Source organism: Poecile atricapillus, chromosome 1 (assembly GCF_030490865.1).
Source record: "Poecile atricapillus isolate bPoeAtr1 chromosome 1, bPoeAtr1.hap1, whole genome shotgun sequence".
NCBI lineage: Eukaryota > Metazoa > Chordata > Aves > Passeriformes > Paridae > Poecile > Poecile atricapillus.
Genome location: NC_081249.1, coordinates 149,282,077 through 149,301,830, shown reverse-complemented (window position 1 = coordinate 149,301,830; position 19,754 = coordinate 149,282,077). Strand labels below are relative to the sequence as shown.

At 35.6% G+C, this 19,754-nt stretch overlaps 1 protein-coding gene across 1 annotated transcript in view; it reads right to left on the bottom strand.

The window, feature by feature from the left end:
• Nucleotides 1-242: 242 nt before the first annotated feature.
• The window catches only part of FSIP1 (fibrous sheath interacting protein 1), a 66,728-nt gene continuing 47,216 nt past the window's right edge, over nt 243-19,754 (bottom strand). Inside the window, exon 12 of the mRNA XM_058829721.1 lies at nt 243-818. Within this exon, the coding sequence (XP_058685704.1) occupies nt 243-818 (576 nt within the window). The remainder of the gene's footprint in view (nt 819-19,754) is intronic.

Below are 19,754 nucleotides of genomic sequence, written 5' to 3'. Positions count from 1 at the left end.
CATTTTCAACACTGTTTTCCAGTTGACAGAATTAATCATCATCAATGATATATTTTATAAAACTCCTAGTCAATTATTTCAGAGTAAGAATTTTAATAAACATTCTGTTATTTTGTGTGCATTACTTTTGGCACAGTTTCATGTTTTCTAAAAGATCATTCTTGTCCCACCATAATAATCAGTGTGTATTGGTGCATACCTTTGGTGAGAACCTGCTTAGGTTTTTCATTATAATCAAAAGCCTATTCTAAAGGGTTGTTAAGAGTCTCACCTCCTTTGGTTTGCAGTGGTATGCTGAGAATGTCAGCCTCTGTGGATGGCTCATTGTTCATGCTGATGCAATATAATGGTTCACCCAAGAAAGAAGGTTTCTTCAATCTTTTTGTGCTGAGTGCTCTTGACATAAAGTAACCTTCAGTAATACTCTTATCTTCCATCTTCTGTAAACCTTCTAGGTCATCAGGTTCCTCTGTTTGGGCCAGTGAATCCTTTGATAAGTGACTACCAGCCAATGCTTTGCTGATATAGTAGCCAGGGATTTTGCTCTCTGCATTAACACATAAGCTTTTGTCTTCAAGGCCAGCCTTTTCCTGAGCCATTAACATCCCTACAATATGGTCTTCAACTAACATTTTGGAAAGACTAGATGTGGAGTGAAGAGTGGAGTCTTGACTTGTGTAACAAGGGGGACTTAATCCAAAAGAAAGAGATTCCTGAGACTGTGGCATGGTAACGTTACTTATTGTTCTCTGAGGCTGCATACATTCTTCCAGAAGGGTCTTAATCTGCTCTTCAGAGAGGCTCATTTGTTCTTCAGTCTGAAAAAAAAAAGGCGAGAATTTCTTCTGTCAAAATATAATTAATGAAAAGCAGTGCCATAAAACAGCTTGAGAGACACACTGGCAGAATCCTTGAACAAATATCAATGTTTTTCAAGTCAAACTGAATTTAAATATACATTTCCATAATCACAAAATTTATGCAGCATCCTCACTAGGTTCTAGATAGATTCTGTAATGAAAGTTAGGAAAGAAGTTCGATGTCCACAAGGCACTGAGAGGTCTATGATTTTGCATAGTCTTCCATGAGATCTGACTGGTTTTTATTAGCAGAGCAGATACTTTTCATATTTCTTGGTTTGCTGTGAATACATACAGACACACACACACACACATACAGACTCTTTAAGGTTTTAGTTATTGAAAGCAAAATAGCACGTGGCTAGAAGACTGTTGGGGCAATGCAGCTGGGGTTAGAAGTGGTTTTGGACAGCACCAGCCCACAAAGCCTGTCACATACTCACTGAAATAATACCAGCCTCTCAGGTAGAAATGCCACATAGTCTCTCTCTCAACCATGGGACACAAAACACACCAGTTACCTACCATGGCAAGTAGTACCCATGGCATGTGATAGAAGAAAGTTCCATAGCTTCTGTAGGACAGTTCTAGTGCTTCCTTCAAGCTGTCACTGCTTGCATAGCTAGCAGATATATCTTTTCAGTTAATTTCTTATTCAGAGACTGACACACTCCCATCATTTTTATCACACAGGTCTCCTTTACTGGACATTTCTTAAAATTTGATATTAAAGATAATGACTGATATTAGCTGGTTATGGTGAAGAATAGCAAAGGATATTTTGCTTAGAGGCTAGCAATAGGGAGTGACTTCCAGCTTTTACAATCCTTAATGCTCCTGAAAACATAGTAGCACAATATTCCCTGACAATTTAAAGATTACAGTAATAAGGACAAGACTGTTTTTAGATATGTGTAATACATTTGCCCATGAAATAGGAGCTATAGAAGATATCATAAGATACATTAAAAATGTTGGAAATGCTATGCAACATTTAATAGAGAAAAATGCTTTCTACAATCAAAATCTCAGTTTTACCCAACCTCCAAGACACAAAGGATCAACTGACATACTAAAGAACCTTTAGGCTACAGTGATTTATATAAAACAAAAATTTTATTCATTGTGCAATGATTTCTACGCAGAATTTACTTTACATTGTGCTAGAGGATGGAGCTACTGTCATTTCAGAGGAGAGATCAGTATCAGATGTTTAGCTGATATTTTTTTCCCTGAGGGTTTCTGATCCAACTACAGGAGTCATGCTATTCTGTTTGATATATATGACATGACTTGGCTACAGCCAAGGTACCACAGGGTGTATGGATTACACCTGAAAACTGATTATTCATGTTCCACAATAGGGACAGTTTTCAGTCAGGAAAGAAGGAATATTTCTTTGAAAAACTTATGGCTATTAAAAATTACAAGATGACACTAAAAAGTGGACAAGAATGACATTTTAAGTTACCTTCAGTCATCATTCTGTACTTATACAGTCAAACATTAATAATAGCTAATAATCACTGCTACAGACCGAATATTGTACAGTTCAAGCACTAACTGATGTGCATAAACTCAGCTCTATAGAGTTATTTAACCCAGTAGTCTTTTCCTGCAGAATCAATTTATTTCCCAAATATACTCCAAGTTTCTTTCTTACACATAAAACAGAAGACAACTGCATTAAAGAAATCAAGATGTTGAGGGCTTTTAAACATGGAAAAAGAAAGGAAAGAAAAAGAGCATCAACAGACTATCATTATGGGTAGAGATCTTTATTTTGATAAACAAGAATTGGCTAATTATATTGAGATTCAAGTAATCTTGGTATCAATATTTTTATTTTTGATAATATTAACTGCAATCAAACTACAACCTTAAGTGGAACATAGAAAACATGTAAAATATTACATCTTCAAATTTTAGTTAGTCTTCTAAATTTTAATCCTAGTGCAGAAAGAACTCACTGATGAAAAGTAAATCAAAAATAACTTGAATAAACAATTAGCAGCAAAACATTATGATGAATCAAAAATTAAACATGAAATTTTTCAAGTTTTCATTTCTAATCTACTAGCTCATGCCGAAGTCCTTCAATTTATTGAAAAAGTATTTTAATTTGCAGGACAGCATTTGTTTCCAAGCAGTGATTATCAGCATGGACTCATTGTAAGAAATAAGATGCATTCACACAGGAAGAGCATAACATAAGAGAGCACTACTGGGAGCACAGCTGCATTGAGAGTATATCCAAAGAGCAGATTATACTGTGTAAACACAACTATATTTGTAACACAGAAGATTCTCACATCTGGAAACCCACATGGATTCTCACATGGTTTTGAGTGTGTGGTTCTATACTAACATATTTCAAAGCTCTTGGCCAAGATAATTTGGAGCTAATTTTATGTTAATGACAGGGCAATTCACTCACTGCAGAAAGGAATTATGTATATGAAGCAAATGAATGATCAGTACAAAATTTACATTGTGAGGAAGAACATCTTGTCCTGCCTTCCTTTGGTCCTTTTATTTCACCTATCTGCAGACCATTTTCCCTCATCCCATGTTTTTTTTTTCTTCTTTTTCTTTTTTTTTTTTTCAGGAAAATCATATGGCTTGTATTCATAGATTACCTTGATTATTACCAGAGGGGTACGTGGTAAGATTAGAGCCTAAGGCACATGGGGAGGGAAATGAATATAACAACTATAGAGTTAAAAAGTTTGGGAATTAGTGGGCTTGTTTTTCTCCAGAGTGGCAGGCCTGCAGCCAAAGCAGACGGTGTAAAACATTTCTTTGTTCCTTCCTTTTTCTTTCTCTCTCTCTCTCTCTCTCCCCCTTTGGTTTTTTTGTAAGACTTGCGTGTAAAGATAAAGAAAGTATTTAATAAACCTCTCCAAAAATTACATTTTAAAATACTAAAGGCACACTATTATTTTCTTTTGCCAAACTCATGACATGACTATAAGCTTAAGGAAAAATACACAGTGAAGGAGAAGATAAATAGCCATCAGTCATCCACTCAGCAGCCAGGAATTTACATTGAAATGAAAGCAGAAAGGCTGCTGTTAAAATCAGGAAACCAAGTTTAGGGAAACACCGTAGGGATAGACATCTCAAAGAAAAACGTCTGTGCATTTGCAATCAAATGAGCATTTGAACTCATGGAATTGCATAATACAACAACTGTATTAGGAGTCTGCAGAGTATATATTTGCACACATCAGAAGCAATCCAGTCACAACCAACTGTAATAGTTCAGAGTCATGACTTGGAATCAGTAACACAGTCTTAGGGAGACACTGGATTCAACATCTCCCAAGCTTTCACTCCCCTCATTGTAAATAATTTACAACTCCTATCCAGAATAAATACTTCTAGACATTTCTTTAAAAATACAAGGACATAAAGTGAGTGTCATTCAAAATGCAGAAACGGCCCACTAGACAAAGGAAAATTAGGTATCAGGTCTGGTTCCCATTAAAAACTAGAAAACCTTTTAATTGTTCTGGCTAATTTTTAATAGGACACTGAGTCCTATTCATTTCCTAGGCTTTTTTATCGTTAATGATCCAAAAAACTAATTCCTAGCCAGGAGTTTAGGAGCCTGCTAATGACCTTAACTGTTTATGTGTGGTTAGCTTTTCACACACTTGTGGCCCTCCTCTGACTGAAGATTTCTTGTTCCTTGATGAATTCCTCCGTGACAGGAGTCTATAGAGAAAACCTTACTGCATGTGGTAGGAATGCAAACTTGTACTTTGCTGTGGACAGCCCTGCTGTGACTACAAGTTTTCAAGTTCAAATCTTTAGGCTTTCTTTCTACACCTATACAGTAACAAAAACAGAGTAACACTGAAAGCCCTTATCAGATTTTACCATGGGGAGAAAGCTAACATGTCAGGATTATTTCTAATTATAGTAAATAATCATAAAATGACACGTAGCAATAAGTACTACAAAGTCAGGATATTTAAGGACTATGCAGCTGGCATATCTATAAACATGGAAATTTTGTTCCTTAAAGTGCTGCAATCAGTAGTTCTCATGATACTTTATTTGTTTGAAATAATTTACTTTGATGCTTAATTTGCTGACATTTTTACTGGTGTGTGAGACTGCAACAGGCAATTCTAAGGTAGCTGCTTTCTTCCTGGTAAAACTACTCCATTTTAACAGAATACTGATCTATTGAGACAAAGTTCAGATTTTTGACAGATCATCCCAGGGAAGTTTTTAGAGTTTTAGTTATTTAATATTTTTTCGACAGTTTCTCAAACAGCTCCATTCTGCTTTGAAAAATCAACCCTCACCTTTTATCTCCACATTACTCGACTAGATGTGTACCATGAACTCCAAGGTCTCACCTTTCTGCATCACACCCAAGCATCATGTACTTGTCTGTGAACAGCACCAGCCAGGGCAACTGTGAAATATCATTAATATGCTGCATACAAACCACACATATCATCTCACTGTGGAACAGTTTCTTACAATTTCCAGAAATGTTGAAAGCCCAAAGTTCTTTTGCACCACAGAAGTCAGTTTGGTGTCCATAACTTGTAAACTGATCTAAATTGATGTACTATGTCCATTGTGGATTGACCCCAGCAGGTACCTAAACACCACACAGATGCTTGCTTGCTCCCCACCCCCTCAACCCAGTGGGAAAGAGGAAAGGAAGAACAAAAAGAGTAAAGGAAAGGAAGAGTAAAAGCAATAAAACTTGTGGATCAAGATAAAAATTGTTTAGTTGTTTAATAAGCAAAGAGAGAGAAAGATAACAAAAAAAGCAATGCAAAGACAATCACTCAGTATCTCCCGTGGGTATACCAACACCCAGCCAATTCTGAGCAAAAAAATGGTTAACTTTGTAGGACCCACTCTTTTCCCTTTTTATTACTGCGCACAAGATTATATGCATTGGTATGGAGTATCTGTTTGGTTAATTTGGGTCATCTGTCTGGATCCCAGCACGCTGCACATCCCCAATCTACTCCCTAGGAGGGCAAAGTGAGAACCAGAGTAGGCCCTGACGCTGTGCAAGTGCTGTTCAGCAACAACTAAAACATCGGCGAGTTACAGCCACTTTTTGGTCACAAATCAAAACCACAGCACCCTACAAGCTGCTATGAAATCATTAATATCCCAGCCAAACCCAGTACAGGGACCCACACATCTGCTTTCACAAAGAAATTAAGTGTTCAGCATGTCATTTTACTGCTTCTAGTGGGTGCTTGCTGCTTGTGCTTGTGCTTACAAAGCCTGTGTTACGAGAAAAAGCTTAATGAAGGCAAAAGAAAAAAGGTAATCTTTCCTCTGTATGGCTGCTTCAGAAGGGTTAGTTCAGAATGCAATGACAGAAAATATTAAAGGGAGTTGACCAGAAACATGCTCACAACTCAATGAGGATGTTTTTTGAGAGGCCAGTAATGTGTATGGATTTGACAGTGTTAAAAATTGAGATTGAAAGCTGAATAATGGATTCAGAAATTAAGAGCTCCTTACAATCATGATTTACCATCTGGTGGTTCTGTGCTTATGTCTAGTGGGCTTCTGCAGTGTTTCAGCAATGACATATATCTTCAAGAATGAACAGGATTCCTAAGCCATAGAGAAAACCTCCTGCTTCTGTTTTTCCCTCCCTTTCCTTCTGTTAGTTAAATTTTCCCTTCTTTTATTTTTCCACTGTTTCTGTTTGTGTAAGGGCAAAATGAAAAGGTCTACTAGTCAATTTTTGGTAGCTGCTGCTGCTAAGAGCCAAAACACAGAAAGTACAGAAGTATCTTGGCAAAAAAACAGAAGCACCAGACAAAAAGAGGGGGAGATTATTGGGCATCTGGTAACATCACTGTCTGAAAAGAAAATTCAATTTGTAACATTATGAGCCATCAGAATCTCAACATCAAAGTGATGATCAGCCTCATGGAATAATATAAAATCTCCAATAAAAAAACAATTTAAGAATTTTAGAAGAGAAAATAAACTTCATCAAGAAATTTAAAATTAAAAAACCTAGATTTTTAATATCTTTTTCCCCTTCTTTCTCTGACAAAGAGGTGTTTTAAAAGAAATTTAAAAGAGACATGAGTTTCTACAATTTTGATCTTATTTAGAGTAGCAAAGTAGGTGAACACTGTGGAGACAAGACATAATAATTGCATCAGAGTTTTTTAAAGGTAGCCTATAGGTTATCCAGGTAAAACCAATTAAATCAGTTTTGCCTCCAAGAACTTGTCATAAACATGCCTATTTTAGTCATTACAAAGAGGCGTAACACTTGTTTTAATTTTACCTCTCTCAAAAATATCAAGTCAATTGCTTGTGGCTTGAATGCGCTAATAAAGGAAAAGTGTGTTTCATCAGCTATGCCACACTCTGTAAACTTCAGAAAGAGAAAGCAACTGGTTGCTAGAGGCAACAGAAGTTGGAGGAGAAAAAAAGAAGGAAGATAGAAGATCTTCTGCAATGATTTACTTTTCATTTGACACTATAGACACAAAGCTACATTGCTCACGGCTGCAGAGTTTACATGGTACTATATACGAGGGTATAATTAAGAGGTTTGTAAGTGGGATGGCTGTAAGTGGGAATTATTTCTTGGAAACCTATGGAAATAATTCCATCATTTTTAAAGACCCAAAAAGCTGTACTTCTGAATTGCTACAAGTTGTACTTTTTACCCTAAATTTTAATATTAATTTCATTTCTTTTTTGATCTACAGGTTCCATTACATTTTCCTAGGAACTTACATATTAATGAGTTCTCAGCCATGGGCACTAAAATCTAAATTTGTATGCCCTCACCAAGTTTTAAAAAGGTAACTTAAGGAAACAAACTGAAAATGTCAAATCAGGCAGTTTAAAGTAAAGAAAGCTTAAAGTTTCTACTATTTCTATCAGGCACATATTGTAATAAAAAAATTAGTATTTTTCAAGTAGTGGAAAATTACTCTGCCTCATCATTTTCCTCAACTGAGTATATATGACTTTGAAGCTCTATTTTCATTATTTGAACCAATAGGGTATTTTTAACCTTTAGACCCTAAGCAGTATTGGATTCAACATAAACACTTAAAATATCAAATATAATTCATTAAAGTATCTATTTCCATTAGCATGATGGCTTTTTCTGTCATTTTGGAGTTAATATAACATAAGACCTATGCATCAAAGTTATACTTCCCCTAAGGTCAAAACAGAGGATGTATAGCATATTTGACTTTTGCATATACTGGATAATAAAAATTTTCTTTAGTGAAGTTTCAACATTGTTACTCAGTTTTACTCCAGCTTCCATCATTAGCAGCAGGGCACAAATTTCAAGTAAGCAGGAATTAACCAAGGAAGCAATTTTAATCAACATCTTTAACAAAATATAATAAGTAAAATTCTAAATAAATATATATTAAATTGTATAATTAAATGTGCACAAAATATATTTTCCTGGCTAAGGCGAAGAGGTACTGACTTGATGTAAACAGCTTGTTTAACTGGATATCCTACTAGTCACTAAACAATTAGAGTTGGGTGTTGCTTAGAGAATGTATTTTCGAAGTTTATGAATTTTAAAAGCTGTATAAATCATTATGTAAATCCTCCTTCATTTAAACACTATACTATGAGAAAAGTCTCTGATTTAAATCACTTTGAATTTGAAAATCCATCTACTCCAAGGTTGTCAACATACGTTTTGCAAGAATTTAGCTCTTCTAGCTCCATATTAGTTCAAAATTTAGCTCTTCTAATCTACTGTGTTTGTAGTTAGAAAAAATCTAAGTATTTTTCCATATTTGAGTCACTGTAAAAATTTTCATTTCTAAAATCTTTCTCAACAAATGGATAGCTCCCTGTTTTTAGAGCACTTGATTTCATACAGTTTCAAGAGTTCTTATATTAGAAGCAAGCTGGTTTTAACTAAACACACTGACAGTGTGTGAAAACATAAGACACAAATTCCTGAACTGGTACTTAAAATCCATTACTCAGAATAAGACTCATTTTCTAGCCCCTATTGAAGAAGCAGAACTTCTGCAATCTAGACTACCTTAGCATTCAAAACCAGTGTCCTAAACATCTCATTTTGTGTTTTTAACTGTTTGTTATTAAGCATTTAACAGATTTCATTCCATAGAAATCTCTTCCTTGAATATTAAGTTGTGGCTTTAATTTTCAGCAAAGCCAGTAGAGTAGACAAAAATGCCTTGATGTGGTTGCAGCTGTTTTCTGTTATAAAACCCCCCCCTCCCTTTTTTTTTTTTTGTCATATTGGCTTAATATTTTTTTCAGAGAAATAGTGTAGCATAATGGGATCACCCTCAAATTCAGCATTTTTAAAACTGCAATGAACTATCCAGAGATTTTAAGAATGCTTACAGGTCTATAATATAGAGGAGGAACAGAAAATGTTCAAGAATGGAAGTGTTCAAGGCCAGGTTAGATGTGGCTCTGAGCAACCTGGTCTATAATAGAAGGTGTCCCTAGCCACAGCAGGGAAGCTGGAACTAGGTGAGGTTCAAATCCAACCCAAACCATTCTATCCTTCTATAATTCTGGGAAAACAGAGAACCCACAAACACATGATCTAGGTGACCTATGCAATTAAGAGTACTTAATTCTTACTAAACATGGAAGGGACTGGCCCAAGGAGTAGCAGACCATAAAAATTCATCTAAAGCAACTACAGACAGAAGCTTCAGACCCGATTTTCTGATGCTCTTTAGAGATATCTTTTAAAGTGACTGGTTGGCCTTGTGCATCAATTGTAACAGGCACCTCTAAATATTGACTTTTTCTAAACAAGATATTAATGTATATGGTAAGCCTGATCTGCAGGACATATTTTGAAAGTGTAAATATTATCTTCTGATAGCAGAAGAATTATATGAAGGAGGTCTGCTATATTCAGAATAAGAAGATACAGAAACCCACAGGGTTCTTCAGTGAAGTAATATAGGTAGGGTACAATCTCAGTTATCCAAGTTAAGGTAGATCACAGTTTCTTTTATGAATGTGGTTTTATTACAGAGTTTTTGACATCCTCTCTTTGTTTCACATTCACATCACCTAAATCAAGAGCCTCAGCCAAGTGCTAACGTCAGCTGTAGTTCCTCAAGGTCCTCACAGGCAGCAGAGAGACAGCAGCACGAGGAACTGAGATTCAACCCAGCTAAAATTTAAAGACAGAACATTTATAATTTTGCTTACTAATTACTCTTTTAACATTGAAGCCTTTCTGACAACATATTTAAAAGGCTACTCAACAAAAAAAGAGAATGGGAGGAAGTAGAAATCAATATTAAAAAAGAAATTGGGCAAGTCACAGAAAAAACAATAAAATATACTACTTTTCAGAAACTTGTTGTGAAGAAATATGTTGAAATATAGAATTGAAAATCTATTATCTAGCTTTAAATAACTAGACCCATAATGTATCACACTGGCTTAGCATTTCATTGTCTTTCTCCCACAAGCTTAATATAACAGCACTCACAGTATTGCCATGTATTGGTAAATGCAAGAATTCAAACACTGAGAGACAGCATCCTCTCCAAAAATATCAGGTCTAGTAGAGTTGAAACTATAACTTTTTTCTTGTTTTGGTCTTTTAATTGTTACAGTTTTAAAGAAAGGCTTGGGTTTTTCTCTTTTTTTATAAGGAGCAAAGATTCTAGTGCAATTGTGGCACTGCTAAAATCTAGGGCATTAACAGTACCAAAAATTACACAACTTATAGGAATAAAAAAGAGAAGCTGTCAATCTTTGTAGCTGTGTGAATTGCAAATATGGAATCCTACCTCACAGTCTCAGGACTATGAAGTCTCTTTAAAAAAAAAGGAAAAAAATCAAGTTCCCATTCATTGCTTCTGAAATATTTTTGTAGTTTTCAATTCATGGAATGGATAATTACACTCATAAAGGAACATCCCATCTGAAATCTATGAAACTGTCTTTAAGGGTCCCTGTACATAAGTATAGATAAATGAGTAAGGGTATGGATAGTTATGCCACATCTCTGTCTCTGCTTGTGAGAGGCCAGAGAAAGAAAATTCTTTATCAGTTCTGTTTGGTGGGGCCTGTTGCCACAAGGCAAGTGCAAAGTTTCTACAGGGAACGTCAGGTTGTAGCTGTGTTTGTCAGTGAGGGCATGTATTTTATGGAGCGCTGAAATAACATTTTTTTAAAAGAAAGAGAATAATATCAAGCTTTTTCTTTACTGAAGAATGGAAGGGTATTTTGAAATGAGGTAACTGCATCTGGCTCTTGTATTTCCATTCAAAAGGAAAACCCAAAAGCCTTTAGGAAGAATGTGATGAACAATATTGCCCCAGGCAAAACATTTTATTTGGAGTTTCATCCTTCCTGCACCCGTTCTTGATTTTGGATAGGGGGTGGGGCACAAAACCTTTCAGTAAGTACAAGAACAGGAGTTAAAGCTTGAAACATTCAAATATATATTACCAGAAAATTCTCAGTTACCATTAAAAAAGCTGAGACTAAGATAATACAACTGCTAATCTATTTTTACCACTTGATGTTTGGCAGCTGTTTTTATGAAGACACATAAAAAAGCAAATTATAACGTTATTTCTCTTTTTTTCTAACTATAAAGGCACTGCACAGAAAGTCTAGTTGTTAAAGTAAACTTCAGATTCGATTGTTTTTTAAAACACTTTTTCCTCAGGCTTGTCTAACAAAGTAAATGTGTAACAGTACTAATGTCCACATTCCGGCTGGCATGAAAAATTTCATATATTATTATAACCAAAACCCATGTATTTTATGTCTTTGACAAACTAGAAGCAGCATAAAAATTTTAAAAACAGGTAAGAGAGCAAGCCTCTCTGTTTTTCTTCTGAGGCAACAAGGGAAAACCTTTGTTTTGTGGCTACTTTCTGCCACTAACTTTATAATAGTTTTCAATTCCCTAGCCCTTAGCAATAAAATCCACTTTCAGCATCTTCAGTTGTCCTTTTCCTCATGTCTTGTAGCACGGACAACCAAAAAAGTACATGTATTCCAAGTGTTGAAGTTCCTTATTGTTATTATCCTGGTTCATGTAATCAGAAGCACAGATACATATATGTGAAAAGCAAGAAACCCCTTACTCAGTTTAGAGAGGCAGTAAGTGGATTTGACAATGGAAGCCATAGACCAAAAGGTACAAAACACATTGCTGTAGTACACTTTTCCTTGTCTCCACTCACTTTTCCTGGTAAATCCATGCCTATAGGTAAGAGATGGTTGCATGTCTGTAACTAGAAGCACAGGTATTCAACAGGTCACACAATCACACTGGGCAGGTTCCTGTATTTCTTCCTTATCACCAAGGGGCATGCCACAAGCCAGGTGACAGAGGTACAGGGAATCAGATAGCCCAAACAGCATATACTAAGCATAAGCATACCAACTTTCCTGCACCAGGGACAAAAAATAACTACACTCATGTAGAAGGCTTTATAGTAAAAAGACTGGTGGTTTAAAATATAATGTCTTGATGATAGGAGAATATTTTAATGTTTGAATTTTTCAACCATTTTCTGCAGAATGTGCTCATATGTAAAATGCAATTCAAAACAGCTGAGCAAATATTGATTCTAAGAAATTTTGCTTTTAGAGAAATTAAAACAATTCTAGAAACAACAAACAAATTACAGACATGTAAAATGATACAGCTCCATGTAACTCAGAGAAAATTTAATATTTTGCAGTATATTTTGGAATATACTGCATATTTTGGAATGTATACTTGTAATAGGAATAGCTAAAATATATTTTTAAATTAAGCTTGTGACAATCCAATTTATACTCAATGATGTACACCACAGCACAAAAAGGAAAAAAAAAGTATAATATTCCCCCTAGTAAAAGACATGAAAGCACCAAAAGGCTCATGTTTATCAAAAGAAAGTTATGTAAATTTATCATGCATTTGGGATACAGGTGACTCTGCTGAAGCTGGAGTCTGTCTTTTGCCCATAAAGTCAAAGTTCACATGTCACTCATAAGATCTGAAAGATTAATTTACAAAAAGTCCGTGTGATCACATTACAAGGTCAATGGCTTAAACACAAAGCACTGTGCACCCCAGTTGCTTGGAACTTTCTTTACTGCACATTGGAATGTTTTTGCCCAGTTGCTTTGGTAAAAAAGAACAACCAAAGTTCACAGCTGTGTTTCTGATGAATTAATGATGACATTGTTGGTTTTAGAGGACACTATACTACTCTCAGTTATGTGGAATCACAGCTACTGAATCACTAAGCAGTGACAGTCAAGCGTTTTATGTGCTTCTTCCAGGCAGTTAGAAGAAACCTACTTATTCATTAGGTTAATTCAGATAGAGAGTTCCTTTTGAAAAGAACTGATCATATTTTTTGAAACAAAACATAGGAGCTTAGGATGAATGACAAATATTTAAAAATTATCACTTCTTTAACCAAGGACACTCACTGCTTAGGTTAACATGATTTTCCATTAGGCTTATAAAAATTTCAAACTTTTAAAAGACTTCCAAAATAGATGGGAAAATTGTTCAAATTAAATGCACCAAAGACCAGATTGAGAAACAGTTTATATTTCAAACTGTACTAAACTAAGACAAGTATAACATGTGTTTATAGAAAGATATACATCTCTGAAAACACATGGAGCAGCTGCAGTTTCCAGCACTATTATGCTGCATAAGACACAATAAAAGGAAATTAAAAGAGATGGAAGTTCCATATATCTGATTTTTTTATGCTGATGGCAAAAATAAAAACATACATAAACATCATAACAACATAACCTGTTGTTTTGACAACATAAAAGTGTATGTAAATATCAAGGTTGGATACAGCTACAATCTTGAAGGATGTGTATTAGTACAGCCTTTACAATGTGATTACATGTATGTGTACCAGCCTGGCTGGCACAATTTGAAAGTCGTATTTAATTCCTAAAAGGAATGAGTTTTAATTAACAAAGACACATAAGGGATGAGCCACACAATGACATTGTATCCTTTCCAGAGACATCAGAAATTCATTCCTTCTGGAATTTTAAGAATGAATTGTTGTGGATCTCACTGGTCTGCCTGGCAGGAGACACCATCAGCTTGTTCTTGCCTTATGGAATCCATCCACACATGTATCCCCTTACTGTACTAAGCACCACTTCATACAGGAATTATTTAAATGCACTTGATGCATTTAGCACAGTCTATGCTTTATTTTATGCATTATTGGAAGAATATTCCTTACATGGATGAGTCATTGGTAGCTTTATGTGAGCCAGTTTAATATTGGCTACTGGGAGTTACAGGCTGTCAGGCACCATAGTGAAAAGCTGTAAAATGGAATATGGAGAAAATAACAAGGCAAGGGACATGACATAGATACTTTTGTATTTTATCCTCAAGTCACTCTTGGCAAAGAGAATTAAGGCACTTCAGTCTCCCTGCTCAGAGCTGGAAGTGAGTGTTAAGTACTGTGTCACAACATCTTGCACGTTTTAGGCCCACTCTCTTTGGCTTGACTTTCTCCACGCGACAGAATTTCATCAACAGTAACAGCCATGAACAGTAATCCACTGAATATATTCTACAGCAGTCTGACGAGGATGGATAGGTTTCTCTTAGAAGACCACACTTTTAGTTTGAAACAGCAGGCTTACAAGGAGCTAAATTTATTTACCCCATTGCCAAGTGAATGTTTGAAGCATGAGACAAATTGCATAATTAAAAGAGCTCTTTCTTGTTTGAAACAAAAATATTTTAAAAGTGCCTAGCTTTACAAAACTCCTCTAGCTTTAGATCTTAAGAAGATCAGGACACCTGACTGGAGCCCACATAAAAAAACCCCAGACTCCAGAAAGGGTGAGTCCACAGACATTTGGGTCCTGAGTTGGTTTTTTTATTTTCCTCTTATAAGTTAGCCTTAGGCTGTTCCCAGCTCAGTAAACTGGCTGCTCTGAATATTATTCTAAACCCACATAATCCTCACCCTGAACTGCAGAGAAAGCCCAAGAATTAATATACATTCACTCAATACAGCTTTAACTGACTTGCCCAAAGTGGGAGGGCAAAATGCGCTAAGCCACTGTACTTACCTGTCTCTCACAATGTTCCTAGGATAGAAATTCACATCTAGTTGAAAAAATAAAAAAGAAAGGCTCAGTAATGAAAAGGTGATTTGAGTCTCTCTCTCTCTCAATTTATATCTCTGCATGTGGAATGGGGTAAGGGTATGCAAGTATGTATGCACAAAACCACTATGCACCCTAATGAGTTAGTTAAATCATTTACTGGCTTATTCACAAAACCAGAAATATCAGGATGGACACAGGAAAAGGCTGAAAATGAAACCAGTACAAAATAATAAAGAATAAATTACCAAGTGAAGTGAATGTATAGAATACAAATTCCTACTCGGCAGTACGTAATTAAAGAATTTTGTAAAATCCCAATATTTGACTCTAGGACATACAAAAAAAAAAAAAATCTAGATCACTGTATCTTCCAAAACCACAAACCAGACCCATATGCTCATGAAACAAACCATATGGAAAAAAAAAAAAAAATCAATCTTTTAAAAATATTCAAGAATATTTTTAACAAGACTCATCAAAGAATTCTAATAATTTCTGTAATGAGAAACTTAAGATTTATTCTTCTCATGACACAGGAAGAAAGTTCATGCTGAAATCTTTAAAAGGCTACTCTGGGAAAAAAAGAAAACAAACAAGAAGTGGTGGGGTTTTGGCAATAAAAACAAATATAATGAGATAAAGAATAAAAGGACAATTTTCCTTCTCCAAATGAGGCCTCTTTATAACAGATGAGCTATACTTGGTTGAGTGTTTTACCGGGAGGGAATCTTCTGGTTTTTGGACAGCTGTGAGGGGTGAGTACTGTACTGCCCATGCAAAAAGGGGAACAGTGTGACAGTGGAGGAGTGAAAGCCTTGCCCCGCTCCTCATGCTTACATCTGATTACAGCTACAGCAAAAGACATGCCTGTCTGAAGCTGGAGCACTGCAGAAAAGGTGCCAGCAGATCATAAGGCAAGAACAGTTGTGCAGTCAAGGAATTAATGATACATCCTATTCAATCTCTCATCCTAATACAAAAGTGAACCTGATCCTAAATTTAAGAAACACCTGTGGCTATTGTGAAGCTACTGCAAAGTAAACCAGAGGAGTTCAGTCTGTTAAACTTCAACTGCTACTAGAAGCTCTATATACAGTTTCAATCATTAGGAAAGGAAGGAAATAAAGACCAAAGATACTGTACCCATAAAAGGATAAATTTTGCTTACAATCCAATTTTGATTCCTGATTTTACTATATAATTTTTTCTGTTCAGCTTACTGTATCTCACTTTATTCTATTTGGAAAAAATTATTATTAAAGGGATAAAACAGTTCAATCAAAAGCTGGACTGGAGAACTCTGAATTCCTTGAATAAAATATATTATATGATGCATGAAAGAATACTAATGTGGGAAAACTATGCAATATTGTCTATGTTAAAAATGAGAAATCAGACGTACAACTCTTTTAGAACAATGCTGTGTTTTTGTTCTTAAAAGTGATCACAAAACTGGGATTACAGCAAAAAAATTAGAATTTGAGAAAGGTAAGCACAAAAAAAGTCCAACAATGAAGAGAAAACTGCATTCTGTATTTCTTCTGAAATTAGACACATCATGATACCTCAAGTGATTAAATTTTACATTATTTGAACAGTAAAACAAAGTATTTTATTGACGACCATATAACAGTAAGATTACTGCAAAATGTTGCAAAGAGGAAAACATTGATGAACAGAACTAAAAACAAGAGGTGACATACCTCACAAAACAGAAGGAATGTTTCATTCAGCCTCCCCAATTATTACCGCCTTCATTACATATTTCATGCAATTTAGGACCATACTCTTATACTACCATTTTCTCTTCACTTACCTCACACAAAGAAAAATAACATAAGCAGAAAGTCTATGGTCTATTCATCAGCACACATCTTCTAATCTCTGCCTATGCATTGACACAGACTGCAATCACGCCTGATTTATTAGTGCAGCTCAGTGACTCCTTTATCGCTATTTAATCCTGACTACTATATACCCTACAATTGCCAACTATCTACACAGCACCTACTGCACAGTATGTCTGGCACTATAAAAGTACTGAACTGTAATTAAAATTACGGCATCACTAAGCATACTACGACCATTGCTAAAGACGAGTGCCAAAGGTAGCTTTCCGAAGGGGATCAGCTTGGACACTCTACAGCACTACCTGACGAGAACATTACATTTCAAGCATATGAACACTTCAAACAACTGAAAATACCACAAGGTAAAGCCAAGGCATACTGATATGCTCTTTGCACCTGCATATTTCAGTGTTCATGTCATATAACTACAAGGAGTTTGAGTAAAGCCACAAACAATATCCAGATGTGAGATTATCTGATGCATCTTTTAATAGCACCAAGGAACTCACAGCCTATGGAAGGTAAAGGGCAAAAGGATTCAGAAAAATTCTTTTCCTTTTTAATTTTGGCTTGTTCAAAGGGTTGCTTGGGGGCAAGGTGCTTCAAAACCACTTCAGGGTGGTCCACTGTAGTTTAATTCTCCTCCTCATCACTCTCCTTGGCATCTAAATGAAAGAGAAATTCTTGTAAAGCAGTTTTAAATACTTGTTTTTATTTTCCTGCTTCAGAAGATTTTCTTCCTGTAAATCACAAGACCTTTAGAGTTCATCTATATATATATATCCCCTAGCACCTTACCCAGGGTATTTTCCAAAAACAAGATAAATATATCTAAACAAAATTCCACTCAAAATTTTCAGACATGTACCTTATTCCACTTGCCAAAAGTCGAGGGCTACTATCATGTAATTCGTAGTTATAACATGTGAAGCATGGTATTCGTACACATGGTAACCAAAAACCTCATATTTATGCTTTTAATGGAATTCCTCCTTTCTTCATAAACATGAAGATTACTGGTTTTGTCTGGTTTTGTTCAGTATGAAACGGTCAATCAATACAGTATATCTAATAAAATAATAAAAAAGAAATAGAAAAGTCATTTGATTGAAAGAAGCCAGTATGAGTAGGTATCAAATACTTAGTCAGATTTCTTCAAAGACACAAATTCATTTTATCAAATATAGAATCACAGGATCATAGCATAATTGAGGTTGGAAGGGACCTCTGGAGCTTGCCTAGTCCAAATGCTTAAAGCAGAATTAGATAGAGTAGGTTGATCACGTTGTGTCCAATCAGGTTCCAACTCTCTTTGGGGATGAACCACCACTGAACACAACCTCTTACTCACCTGTACTAGTGTGCAATCACTCTCAAAGGTTTGGGGTTTTCCCCCTTATGTTTAAAAGGAACATTTTGTATTCCAGTTTGAACCCGTTTGTTTTTTTTCTGAAAGAAAAGATATGAAAACAATGCTTATGAAGCATGATTTGTGAGCTAGCTTCCACCAATTGCATTCTAAGTCCAGTTAAACTTCAATAACCCTGAAATACTTAAAAAGGAGTGTCTGAAAAACATTCACACAATGCCAGGAATTTAATACTTTTAACCAACACAAGACTTTAACACTCTTTCTTAGAAAACTCAAACAATATGTGCCACCATCAATAAGTACAAGGAAGACTCTATCTCAAATTTCATCTTCTAACACCAATTAATTTTCCTATAACAGTCTTGGTAAATCATATTAACAGTTTAACAACACATTGTTCATGAACATCATCTTCTGGGCTTGCTAAAATCACTATTTACTTGACGGTTCTAACAAAGCTAAAATAATCAGCCAGTTGTTGGGTTTCACACGATGGCTAACAACACAAAGATTCACAAAAACCAGACAAACACGAAAGAATGGATGAAGTTCATCTGAATTTTACACTGGAATGTGTTTTCAAGTCAAACTTCTGCCAAGAACTTTTTAGTACACAACTGTTCTTTGTCAAATACATATCTGAGTCTAAAGCTGTGCATGGATTGCCATCCAGTGTGATGGCTGCTGTTTGTGAAACCATACGTAAACTATCTTGAAAACAGCTGTTAGAAGGAAAACCACAGCAACAGAGCTCAGCGTAGGCCAGTGATCATGGAATCCACTCGTGATTTCCAGAGAGCATGTGCAGTCCAAGGTGAATCCATCCTAACGATGGCTCCATTATCAGCACTGGCACCACTGCCGCGGTCATTCGTAATGTCGACTGAGATGGCGGAGTGTGATACAATACTTGTATTTTTAATGTTGTATTAACTCCTACAGAAATTGCATACTTCTGCTTTATCTCCCCACCCTCTTGGGACAAGGAGTCCTCTCTGCCAGTCCTGCTAGTCATTACTCTCAAATACACTTTTTTTTTCCATATTTTTTAGGGGCAGCTGATTTGCCAAGCACTTATTGGACTTTTGCTAAATATCATGTCTGTTCCCACAGTATACAGACAAGTGACTTAAGAGCCACAACCTCCTCCAGTCCACGTTTCCTTCTTCAACCACAAAGAACAAGCCCTAGATTGCAAGTTATGAAAAACTCCAGAGTTATTTAGTATGAGAGTCTAGACATACAACATCTGTGCAATAAAACTAAACTGATGCTTGCTATATCTCATCACAAAATCCAAGTGAAAGATTATTTTAGGCCGCTCAGTCTTGGCTAAAAACACTTACTTTATTTAAGAAACTATAAATTAATACTAATAATCAACTTCTTCATTGTCTTTTTGCTTTTCTTCCTATCTCATTTTTCAAATATTAGTACAAAAATGAGAAGTTTGCTTTTTAAACCTGAGAAACCTTGCACCTAAACAGGTATTATCCTTTGTATTTGTGCTGTTATTTCTAATCACAGTACCTTGAT